This window comes from Numenius arquata, chromosome 29 (genome assembly GCF_964106895.1).
Source record: "Numenius arquata chromosome 29, bNumArq3.hap1.1, whole genome shotgun sequence".
NCBI classification, from domain to species: domain Eukaryota; kingdom Metazoa; phylum Chordata; class Aves; order Charadriiformes; family Scolopacidae; genus Numenius; species Numenius arquata.
This window is the reverse complement of record NC_133604.1, coordinates 1302429-1314352: the sequence shown is the minus strand read 5'-3', so window position 1 is coordinate 1314352 and position 11924 is coordinate 1302429. Positions and strand designations below refer to the sequence as shown.

The 11924-nt window shown below is 65.6% G+C and overlaps 1 protein-coding gene across 1 annotated transcript; it reads right to left on the bottom strand.

Moving 5' to 3' along the window:
- Window positions 1–697: 697 nt before the first annotated feature.
- TESPA1 (thymocyte expressed, positive selection associated 1) lies at window positions 698–5036 on the bottom strand. Its single transcript, XM_074164842.1, has 10 exons — window positions 4846–5036; window positions 4712–4754; window positions 4120–4169; window positions 3921–3974; window positions 3589–3625; window positions 3393–3476; window positions 3088–3296; window positions 1594–2696; window positions 908–1025; window positions 698–798 (listed from the first exon to the last, which is right to left on the bottom strand). Exons 1-10 carry the CDS (start codon window positions 5009–5011, stop codon window positions 698–700), a joined length of 1965 nt encoding a protein of 654 aa, XP_074020943.1. The 5' UTR covers window positions 5012–5036.
- Between the last annotated feature and the right edge of the window lie 6888 nt (window positions 5037–11924).

Here is an 11924-nt window from a genome sequence, read left to right as displayed (position 1 = left end):
GCTGCAGCACGGGTGACAACCGTGGCCAAAGTGCAAGTGGTGTCCCCAAGAGCCAGGCATGGGGGACACGCCCCTGGTCCTGTCCCAGGGCTGGGGAACATGTTCCCATTGCGGCCCTGGGGCTGGGGGACATGTTCCTGGTCCTGTCCCAGGGCTGGGGGACATGTCCCCATTGCGGCCCTGGGGCTGGGGGACATGTTCCTGGTCCTGTCCCAGGGCTGGGGGACACATCCCAGTGCTGCCCTGGGGCACATGTCCCCTGTCCTACCCCAAGGCTGGAGGACATTCCCCGGTGCTGCCCTGGGGCTGGGGACAAGTCCTTGGTGCTGCCCCCCGGTGCTTTCCCGGGGCTGGGGGACATGTCCCTGGTCCTGCCCCGGGGATGGGGACATGTCCCCGGTGCAGCCCCGGCCCCAGCGCCAGCAAATTGGGCAGAGGGGGGACGCATGTGGCCCCTCGGGGCAAAAGTCCTGAGTCAAAAGGTTTTCTGTGCCAAACACCCACACGTGCGCTCACACCCACACGTGCACCCACACGTGCGCTCACACCCACACGTGCACCCACACCCACACACATGTGTACGCGCTGTGCTCAGCCCTTGGCTGAGGGTGGGCTCTGTGCCCAAAGCACGGTGGCTCGATACAGTCCATCGGTGGCCACCAGCGCCAGGACAATCCCGGCTCTCCCCGCAGTGGCCTCAGGCCAGCTGGTGGGTGCCGGCAGGCGGGTGGCCAGGCACCAGCTCCTCCATGAAGCCGCTGCTGTCGGACTGGCCGCTGTTGGCATGCAGCATGAAGCCTGGAGCAGGGGGGACAGGGGGACACACACTGGCACCGGCCACCTGCTGGGCTGGTAGCCTGGTGGCCCCCATGCCTCCCTAGGAGGGTGGGAGAGCCCCGGGACTTACTTCTGCGGATCCCGACAGAGGGATGGAGGGACCGGGCGGCTTCCTCACAGGTATCACCGTCATCATCATCACCATCATCATCATCACCGTCATCATCTTCCTCACTGGCGCTCGGCACCTGCAGGTGGAATGAGGCAGGGCTGGGTGAGAAGGTGCTCCGGGTGAGCGTGCCAGTGCACACGCATGTGTGTGCATGTGCAAAGGTGCACCAGTATGTTTGTGCACACCCATGCATCCCTCTGTATGTGCTTGTGTGTGCGTGCAAGGATGCTTGTGTGTACATGTAAGGATGCTTGTGTGTGCGTGCAAGGATGCTTGTGTGTACGTGCAACAATGCCTCTGTGTGTGCAAAGATGCTTGTGTGTGTGTGCAAGGATGCTTGTGTGTGCAACAAGGATGCCTGTGTGTGTGCAAGGATGTTTGTGTGTGCGTGCGAGCCTGCCTGGGTGTGCGTGTGAGCCATTGAACCATCGTGCCCGTGACTCCCATCTTCCCCCCCCCCCAGCAAGAGGCTCCGTTTGAAGCTCTAAATCATTCAAACCTTAAAAGCCCGAAGAGGCTCCGGGGACATTTCCCGCTCCAGCTCCTTCCCGTCCTGCCCAGCACCACCCACCAGCCGAAGGGACCCCCCCCTCCCATAAGGGACCCCCCTTCCCCGTGCCCCTCACCCAGGCATCCCCCCTCACCTCCTCCATCTCAAAGGAGTCCACCGGCTGCTGCCACCCCGGTTGGTGGGACACGGGGACCGTCTCGGGGGGCTGCAGCCCTGGTCCATCCCCCTGCCGCTGCCTGGCGTTCCTCGGGGACCCCCCCTGGGGCCAGACCCCGCTCCGTCGAGCCCGGTGGCCTCTTGGTGTGTCTGAGCCAGGGGAAGGTGTCCCAGCGGGGTCCAGGGTGGCACCCAGGTGGCACCGGCCAGACCCCGCGTTCCTCCTGGGGGAGGGCCCCCAGGAGCCAGAGCCGGAGCCGAAGCCGGAGTCCCCCTCGGATCCCAGCCCCTCGGGGTTCTCAGGGGTGACCCACCCCCGGCCGGCGTGGGGGGCCAGAGGACCAGGCGTCGGGGACAAGGTGACATTGGCAGCAGCTTCTGGCCGCTGCTCCTCCGTGTTGTCCCACCCTGCACCCACCGGGCACTGAGCATCCCCCGTCCCCTGAGCCCCCACCACGGGGCTGTCACCGCTCCCCCGGCCGTGGGGACAGGACACCAGTGTGTCACCCAGGTGTCCCCACACAGCGTCCACCGGTGTCCCCACTGGGGCTTGCCCTGGGAACACCTCCCGCTCCCCTCTGCAGCACGTCAGGGCACCCACACCGCCGTGATGGGGACACGCAGGGACACCCTCCACCAGCCGCGGTGACGGTGGCGCTGGGGGACCCCCATGGGCCCCCCGCCACTGCTGCACTGTCCCTGTGTCCCTCCCCTCAATGACATCAGGTGGCTCAAAGCGGAATCTTTCCTCCCGTGCCCGCTCCAGCACCTCCTGCACCACCTTCCCCAGGGCACTGGGCTGACTGGTGGCCACAGCGGGGGTCCGGTCGGTCCCCCGGGGGCTGTCCTCCTCCCGCGGGGACGTGTAGAGGCACATGGTGGCCACAGCCTTCTTCAGGCGCTCCACAGGCGAGAGGGCAGTGGGCTGGGGGGGGGCGATGGGGACGTTGGGGACATGGGGACAAGGCCAGGCGAGGCGGGAGGGGGATATGCGCTGGACGGGGGTCCGAGAGACGTAGGAGTAGAGGCAGAAGAAAGCGTCGGCCGTGGCAGCCAGAGCCTGGACCTGCTGGAAGCGACCTGGGAGGGCCAGGAGGAGATGGGGAGTTCAGGGGGGCTGTGGGGTGAGCGATGCTCCGTGGGGCAGGGGGAGGCTGGGCTGGGTGTGCTCCCACAAGTGGGGAAACTGAGGCACGGGAGCACCTTTCCCACCATTCCAAGGGAGGAAACCCAGCACAGTGGATCCCACCCCACAGGGTGGTGGATCCTACCCCAGATGTGATGGATCCCACCCCACATCATGGTGGATCCCACCCCATATGATGGGGAATCTGAGGCAGGGGAGCATTTTTCCCACCATCCCAAAGGAGCAAAGCCAGCACAGTGTATCCCACCCCAGATGGTCATGGGTCCCACCCCACATGGTGGTGTCTCTCGCAGTGGGGGGCTTGGAGACCCGGGTGTCACTCACTGGCCAGCATCAGGCAGGGGTCCTCCATCTCCATGCGCTGCACTTGGGCCTTGAGGAAGAGCTGGAAGTCAATGCCATTGGCACGGGAAGGGGACGAGAAGAAGCGCGCGGGGACACGGGACACGGCCTCCGGCTCGCTCTGCACAAAGCCCAGGTTGTAGAGAATCTCCTCGGCATCCGCCTGCCACCACTCCAGGACCTCGGAGATGCTGAGGGAGGGGGAGAAGCCCCAGCTCAGCCCCATGGGGACTGGTCTCACAAGGGGGTGACACAATGTCCCCCCTGGAAACCCCCTCAGTTCCTACCTGGAGCTGGTCTTGGTGGTGAGGCTGGAGAGAGCGCTGGATGCCATACTCTGCCCCAGGTGGAGGGGCTTGTCCCGCAGAGCTCTGTGGTGGCAGGGGGGGGGACAGGCCTGAGTGAAGGGGGTGCTGCCAGCGGGATGCATGGAGACAGTGTCCCCAACCCCCTGCCAGCCTCCCCCAGGACCCCAAACCTCACCTGCCCATGACCTTGTTGCTCCCCGGTAGCAGAAGAGCTGGGAAAAGGGACAGAGAGGTGACAGGGAGTGAGATGGGGTGTTTTGGGGACAGGTCCCACGCCTGCCACCCTGGGGACATGTCCTTCCCGGTGGCCACAGCCCGGAGTGGGGAGACACAGAGCCTGGGGGCATCCCAGCCCCACCGAAACCCTCCTGGAGGAAAAGCTACTGATGGTGGCTGTCCCCCTGGGTCTGCTCCTGCCTGTCCCCAACCCCCAGGGCAGCTCTGCCTGCAGGATGACAGTGACACTGCAGGAGGGGACACCCCGGCGTGCCCCGGGGTGGCTGGTACCTTCAGCTCCCAGGGTCAGATCATCCTCGAAGCTGGTCCCGTTGCTCCCACATCCTGCGAGAGAGCACAGCCTTGGGAGGTGTGGGGACAACCAGGGCTGGGGACAGGTCTCGAGGTCCTTGAAGACCTCCCTGTCCATCACCCAGGGGTTTTGGGGACACACAGGGACCACCAGCACCCCGGGAGCTACCTGACGTACCGTAGGGGCCCGGCAAGCCCAGCTCCTCCGGCGGGACCTCCATTGATGACCTGCACCGGAGCAGAACCCCATCACATCGCCCCTGTCCCCACCCCGGGGGGCTGGAGGTGGGACGGGAGACCTGAGCGCGGTGGGGACAGGGATGCAGGGCACAGGGTGCAGGGTGAGAGGAAGGAGATGGCGGCTGGGCTTGGGGGTGGGTGAGCTATGGTGGGATGCTTGGGTGGGGGACCCCCAGTCCCAGAGACCCCAGGCCCCTGAGACCCTGGAGACCCCCCAGTGTGGTACAGGGGGAGGATGCCACCACCCTGCTGTCCCGGTCTGGCTAGGGATTCCCTGGACCAGTGGCCCCGGTGTGCGACAGAGCCATGGCAGGGTGCAGTGTGTCCTTCCTGCATGGGGGGACAGCAGGGAGCAGGAGGGGGGGACACGCCACCCTCCCACCAGCACCCGTGCGCCCACTTGGGTGCAAATTCCAGTAGGAGCTGAGCCTGAGCATTGTCCCACCCCCCTCGTCACCCCCACGGTGACCCCGACATCCCTGCGGGAATGGCATCCTGGCACAGACACCCCCGCCCCCCCCGCAGCTCACCCGCACTCCTGCAGCCACGTCTCTATCTTACTGGAGGGGCTTCCTGGGGGGGTGGGAAACAGAAACACCAGGTGAGACCACCCAGCATGTGGGGGCCCCCCCTCGTCTCACGAGCACCCCGGGGTCCCCCCGACCTTCAAGGAAGACGTCGTCCAGGTGGGGTGGCTGCAGCTCGGGGACATCCTGCATGGCGGCGGCCGCCTCCTCCTCCACCACGGTGGTCCTCCAGCAGCGGCTCTGCCGGGCCCAGGCCCGACGCTTCTCCCATGAGGAAGGGCTGAGCACGGAGGCGCCCTCCATGGCCACCGTGCCGGGTGGGACAGGGACCTCCCTGCAAGGACAGGAGAGATGAAGGGGGGGGGGGGTGTCTCCTCCACCTGCTGTCCATGGGGTGGGACCATGGCGTGCTGCAAGGGTGTGCTCTGGGCATCCCAGGGATGTTCTGCCCCCACCCGGGTGTTGCTCTGGGTGACAACGGGCAATGCTGTGCCCAAGGGATGGAGGGGGACAGGGATGGAGCCACCAGAGCGAGCGGAAAAGCTGCCGGGGCTGAGATAAGACACCCGGAGCTGCCCCATGGTGGGACACGCTTTGGGGCAGACAATGAAGATCTCCAGAGCCTGGACCTTCCCCCATGGGGAACTGGCACCTCTCCCTCCCCCCACATCCCGTAGGGAGGTGATTTCCCATCCTGTCCCCTCCCCGTCCTACCACCCCTGAGCAAAGCCGGGGACCGTGTCCCCAGGGAGTCCCCTGTTCCTGAAGGACCTGAAGGATCCCAAGCTCCCGGCACCCAGCTCCTGCACGGCTCCACGGCACCCACTGAGGACACCGAGTCACTCCTCCTCTGCTCCCCCAGCACAGGTCCTGGTTGGGGACAAAGACCCCCCAGCCCCAGCAGACCCCCACTGCACCCCTGCAGCCACTGGGGACGGGTTTAATGAGCCCCCGCCTGCTCTGGCCACACGTCCCCACAGCTGAGCACCGATGAAGTGGGAACATCCCAGTCCAGCCACCTCCTGCATCACCAGGATCCCAAGTCCAGCCATCACCCCAGCACTGCCAGAGCGGGAATATCCCAGTTTAGCCATCACCCCAGCACCGCTAGAGCAGCAGCATCCCAGTCCAGCCATCACCCAAGTGCTGATGGAGCGGGAACGTCCCAGTCCAGCCATCACCCCAGTGCTGCCGGAGTGGGAGCATCCCAGCATCCCAGTCCAGCCATCACTCACATCACCAGGATCCCAGTCCAGCCATCACCCCAGCATTGTGGAGTGGGAAAATACTGGTCCAGCCATCACTAGAGCACTAATGGAGCGGGAACATCCCAGTCCAACCATCACCCAAGCACTGCTGGAGTGGGAGCATCCCGGTCCAGCCATCTCCTGCATCACCAGTATCCCAGGCCGGCCATCACCCCAGCGCTGCCGGAGTGGGAGCATCCCAGCATCCCAGTCCAGCCATCACTCACATCACCAGTATCCCAGGCCAGCCATCACCCAAGCCCTACTGGAGCAGGACCACCCCAGTCCAACCATCACCCACCACACCAGTGGGAAGGGAAGTGCTTTGTGGAGCCCCCACAAAGCCCCTCACCCCTGAGGCCAGCGCGGCTCATCCCCCACCCCACGGCATGGTTCACCCCCCACCCCACGGCACGGTTCACCCCCCACCCCATGGTGTGGTTCACCCCCCACCCCACGGTGCTGCAGCCACAGCAAGTCCCTGGCGGAGTGACGGTAAATTGTCCTCATTTCCCCATTTCCCCTCTTGCAGGGACGGGGTGAAGCCCCGAGCAGGACCCGGCAGCACCCGCCTGGGCCAGCCCGGAACGGGACGTCACCTCCGGGCACGGGGCTGGGGGGGCTGGGGAGGCCGGGGAGCAGCAGCCTCGTAGCTGAGCTCCATGGAGGCCCCATCCAGCCCACCCAGGGCACGTGGCCAGGGGTTGTCCCCGTCCCAGCCCCTCGGGAGCTGCAGGTCCAGGAGATGCTGTGACCACCCCGTGTGAGTCTTAATGGCCCCGGCCCCCCTGGGCTGACCTGGCCCCGGGGGCAAAGGGGCTTTGTAGACCCCAGCGAGGAGCTGTGGCACATGGATGGGGGGACCAAGCCAGGGCTTGTTTGTCCTGCCACATCCCGGAGCATCCGAGCCCCATCCCCTACTGTCCCCATCCCTGTCCCGCTCTGGTCCCACTCCATCCCCATCCCTTTGATGCCACTAAAGAGTTTTCCAATTGCTCCGGGTACGGGAATCATCTTTCCTGGATGCCCGGAGTCCCCATCACCCCCATAACTCTATCTCTTCCTCCTCAAAACCTGGGTCCATTCACCTCCCACTCTTCCGCCCTCCATCCCCGCATCCCCCAAGGCCCCCCCCCCAACCCCTCGTGGTGCAAAACCACCCGAAAACCCCTCCGTGGGGCTCAGGCACTCACCAGTGTGGGGGGCAACCGGGCAGCCCCGCCGAGCGCTGCCTATCTCCGGCGAGGGGCCATCAGCCGTGGCATCCCGTCACCCCACCGCTGCGCCCGGCCCCCGGCGGCATCTGTCGTCAGCGAGGAGGGAGGAAACTCATCTGTTTTGAAGAGGAAATTAAAAAAATCAACAGCGAAACCTCAAACGTTGACCCACATCCGCTGCCACAACGGGAAAAACTTAATGAGCTGCCGACGTGGGCGAGGGTGGCTAATAATAGCCCTGGGCACCCATCAAGCCACCCAGGTCGCCCTTGCCATGGGTGAGAGGACACTCAACTTCTGGAAGGGTCCCCTGCACCCAGCCTGGTCTGAGGTTGGGTGTGACACCCCAATGGCAGGTCCCAAGGTCCCCTTGGTGGCCAGTGCTGGGTCCCCAAAGAGTGGCCGAGTGGGGTTTGCACAGGGGATGGGAGGAGGAGGAGGAGGGTGCGTTACTTCGCACCCCACAGCACCCAGATCCCTCCCGCAGGAGCATCCTGGGGTCTCGTGCCAAGCTGCCGATGCCACCGCGCTGATAAGGGAGCGCTGGACGGGCGTGTGGCACGTGTGGCTTATCACATGCTGGCCAGGCGAGCCCAGCACGGCCCAGATAAGGGCACACGAAGCCCGGGGTGGGGCGGGGAGGGACAATCTGGGCTGGGATGGCTTTTGGGGTGACGGGTGAAGCCACCCCAGGTGTGAAGGGTGGCAAGGGGGTGATGGAGGCGGTTTGCCCCACTGTTTATTTGCCAAACCGAGGCCCGGCATCTCCCATCCCACCCTCCAGCATCTCTCCTGGTGCCGGGATAAAAGCACCCGCTGACGACGACACCCCCACCGATGACACCCCCAAGGCGGGGACGGCACTCACCTCCGGGCGGGGGGCATCATGGCCGTGGAGGTGACATCCCTGGTCCCTCAGCCGTCCCCTGGGAGCTGGCTTTAGGTGCTAATGGCAGGCGCTGCCCGGGAGCCAGCCACGATCCCGTCAAAAAAGGCAAGGCAGGCGCTGGCCGGGGATGGTGCTGCCCGCGGGAGGGATATTTTTAGCCCGCGAGTGTTTGCGGATAAAGCCCTGAATTAACCGTTCCTTCAGCCCGCCCGGGCCTTTCGCGGGGGGGGGGGCACACACATCGGGTGACACGGGAGTCTCTTCGCCCCACACATCCCCTGCCGTGGATGGGGCACGGCCCCGCTGGGCATCGCCCCTCGTCTGGGTCCTCTCTGGGGTGGGAGCGGGGAAACGGCCTCATCCTGCTCCCGTCCGCGGCCCCGCAGGGATGCTCGGGGGGGGGGGGGGCACGGACCCCAGGGGCTGGGGGACACTGCGTTTAACGGGACCCGGGATGCCACCGGGGTCTGGATATTGATATTTCTGGTGCTGACAGCAGCCGGCACGGAGGGGGATCCCAGTTTAACCAGGATCCTGGACCAAAACATGCCCCCCCCCTTTCTCCCCCCCAAGTATTTCACATACGTTTCCATCCTCAAACCCATCGCGCTGCGCTCCGGGTACCCCCCGCACCGGCAACCAGACCCCGAGATGGAGCCCTGGGCCACCCTCCATCCCTCCCAGTCGTCCCCCACCACAAACGCCTTCACTGGGTACCCACAAAGATGTTTTTCCCTCCCCCCTGCCCCCCCCCCAAGCCCTTTTTTCCCCCACAGAAGCAGCCGCCAGCTCGGGGAACCGGGATGGGGCCGGGGCTGGATGGAAACCCTGGGACGGGTTTTCCAGTAAAAGCCCAGTGAGGAGGGAAATGGCTGTGGGGAGAGCGTGGGTGGGCAGGGGTGGGGAGCCCCCCCCTCGGTCACCACACATGGGGGTCCCTGGGGAGGAGGAGGACCCCCATGAGGGGAGCGAGGACCCCAAAGGAGGCCGAAGCAGCTGGGGGGCTTGGGAGGGGGGCACAAAGCGACTCATCAGCGAGTGCTTTTTGCATCAATAATTAACAGCGGTGCAGGGATGGGGACACACACACACCCCCCCCCGGACCCCCTCTCTCTCACCCCCCATGGGGGTCCCGGGGGAGGAGGAGGACCCACGTGAGGGGGGCTGGGACCCCAAAGGAGGCCGAAGCAGCTCCCAGGGTGAAGTAGGGGGTCATCACCCCTGCGGGGGGGGCAATCCAAGGCTGGATTAAACCCTGGGAGCGGGAACAGCCTATGGGGGAGTCACAAAGAGCAGCCCGAGGAGCTGGGGGCCGGGGGGGCCCGGAGGGGGCTGCCAAGGCGGGGGGGTTGGAAGGGGGTGGCACGAAATGACTCTTCAGCGAGTGCTTTTTGCATCAATAATTAACGGCGGCTGCGTCACATCAGAGCAGGACATCAGGACACGGGGAGCCCCCGGGATGCGGGGGGGGGTCACGGGGGGGGTTTGGGTGGTCCTGATGCCTTTCCCCCCCCCCCTCCCGGGCCACGCTGGGGAGCACCCCACTTTGCCGATGGCAGCAGGAGCCCCCCCCCAGACCTCCAGCACCCTGCGGCCACACGCTGCCCGCAGCATCCCCTTCCCACCCTGCCCCGGCCCCCCCCATGGGGACCCCCCCAGCACCCGGTGGGGGGCACGGCTGGGGTACCCGGGGGCTGAGGCAGCCCCCGCCGCTGCCCCCCCCTCCTGCCTGACCTAGTTAGAGAATTCCTCCTGCCAGATCCCGGCAGCAGCCGCCCGGGCCTCCTGCCTGCATGAATAAGTGATGGGACACGCATTTATGGCTGCTGCGGCTGGGCCCCCCCCTCCCCGCCCCCCCCCCACCTCCCCCGGGGCTCTCCCCTCCCTGCCCCAAGTCCTGGGGGCTTTGCTTGAGGAGGTGGGGGGGGGGGCAGGGCATGGGGTATGAGGGGCACCCCGGTGCAGGGTGGATGGTGGCAGCCCCCCATGTGGGTGGGGGGGACCCTTCGGACCCTGTGCACCCCCCGGGGGTGCTGCTTGGGGAGGGGGGAGGGGGGGTATGGGGGTGCAGCCCTGTGGAGGGGACCTCGGTGCAGGGTAGATGGTGACAGCCCCCCATGTGGGTGGGGGGGACCCTGCAGACTCTGTGCCTCCCCTGCGGGTGCTGCTGCCCCCCTCCCCCCCGCCCTTAAACATTTCATCCTCTTTTTTAGGGTGCTCCCTGCCCACAGCACCCGCGTCCCCGCGATGCCCACCCCCCAACCCCCCCCGGCCACCCCATCCGTCTGTCCGTCCATCCACCCTGGCCACCAGCACGGGACCGACCCATGTCCCCTCCTGGGCCATCGGGGCCAAACCGCTGTCACCCCCGCCAGGACCCCCCCTCGGACACAGCCATCTGGGGGCCAACACCGCACCAAGCCCCCCCTTGTCCTGCAATTAATGGCCTCGTTAGGACAGACGGACAGATGAGGGGACAGGGGGCTGGCTGGGGTGGGGGTGATGGTCCCCGGGAGCCGCTGGCCGTGTCCCCGTCCCCGGGAGGTTCCGGGTGCGGGCGATCGATGCCCGTCCCGTGTCGAAACGGGCGCTGCCGGACTTTGCCCCCTTCCCGGCACGTCCCTCCCACCCCTGTCCTTGTCACCCCCCCCCCGGAGGTGCCTCTGACCCGTCCCTGCACGTGTGTGGGCACAAGGTGCACGTGGGGGGGCACATGGGGGTGCCCGTGTGGGTGCCTCTACCTGTGTCACTCTGTCCCACTGCTCGTGTGTCTGTCCCCACGTGTCACCCTGCCCTGATGACCGTGTCCGGGTGTGTGTCCTGGTGTCTGTCACTCCAGGTGTGTGCCTGTGTGTCCACCTGCTTGTCTGTGGGTCCGTCCCTCTGTCCATGTGTCACCTATGTGTCCGTCCCTGTGTCCGTGTGTCACCCACATGTCCGTCCCTCTGTCACACGTGTCTGGCCCAGTGTCCCTTTGTCCATGTGCCTCTGTGTCCTGATGTCTGTCCCGCTGTCTCTCTGTCCCAGGGCCTTGTCTGTGTGTCTGTCCCTTTCTCCCAGCGTGTATCCATGTGTCCATCCTTGTGTCCAGATGTCTGTCCCTGTGTCCTGGAGTCTGTCCTTGTGCCTGTGAGTCTGTCCCTTTGTCCTGGGCTTTGTCTATGTGTCTGTCCCTGTGTCCATGATCTGTCCATGTATCTGTCCTTGTGTCCATGTGTCTGTCCTTGTGTCCCGAGGTCCATCCTTGTGTCCGTGTGTCTCTCAGTGTCCCAAGGCCTGTCCGTGTGTCCATCCCTGTGCTTGTGTGTCTGTCCCGATGTCCCAGGGTCTGTCCGTGTGCCCATCCTTGTGTCCGTGTGTCTCTGAGTGTCCCAAGGCCTGTCCGTGTGTCCATCCCTGTGCTTGTGTGTCTGTCCCGATGTCCCAGGGTCTGTCCGTGTGCCCATCCTTGTGTCCGTGTGTCCATCCCTGTGCTTGTGTGTCTGTCCCGATGTCCCGGGGTCTGTCCGTGTGCCCATCTTTGTGTCCATGTGTCCATCCTAGTGTCCCTAGGTCAATCCTTGTGTCCATGTGTCTGTCCTTGTGTCCCGAGGTCCATCCTTGTGTCCGTGTGTCTCTCAGTGTCCCAAGGCCTGTCCGTGTGTCCATCCCTGTGCTTGTGTGTCTGTCCCGATGTCCCGGGGTCTGTCCGTGTGCCCATCCTTGTGTCCATGTGTCCGTCCTAGTGTCCCCAGGTCAATCCTTGTGCCCGTGTGTCCGGCCCTGTGTCCCTGTGTCCATCCCAGTGTCCTGGCGCACGGTCCCAGCGTCCATCCCTGTGTCCCGGCGTCTGTCCCGGCACGTCCCACCGTCCGTCCGTGCGC

Excerpts from the sequence above, each read along its gene's own strand:
- TESPA1 (XM_074164842.1), bottom strand. The coding sequence starts at position 5,011 with ATGGAGGGCGCCTCCGTGCTCAGCCCTTCCTCATGGGAGAAGCGTCGG. Across the intron at positions 4,755-4,845 it reads GGACGACGTCTTCCTTGAAG|GAAGCCCCTCCAGTAAGATA; the intron begins GTCGGGGGGACC and ends CCACCCCCCCAG. Across the intron at positions 2,697-3,087 it reads CCCCTGCCTGATGCTGGCCA|GTCGCTTCCAGCAGGTCCAG; the intron begins GTGAGTGACACC and ends TGGCCCTCCCAG.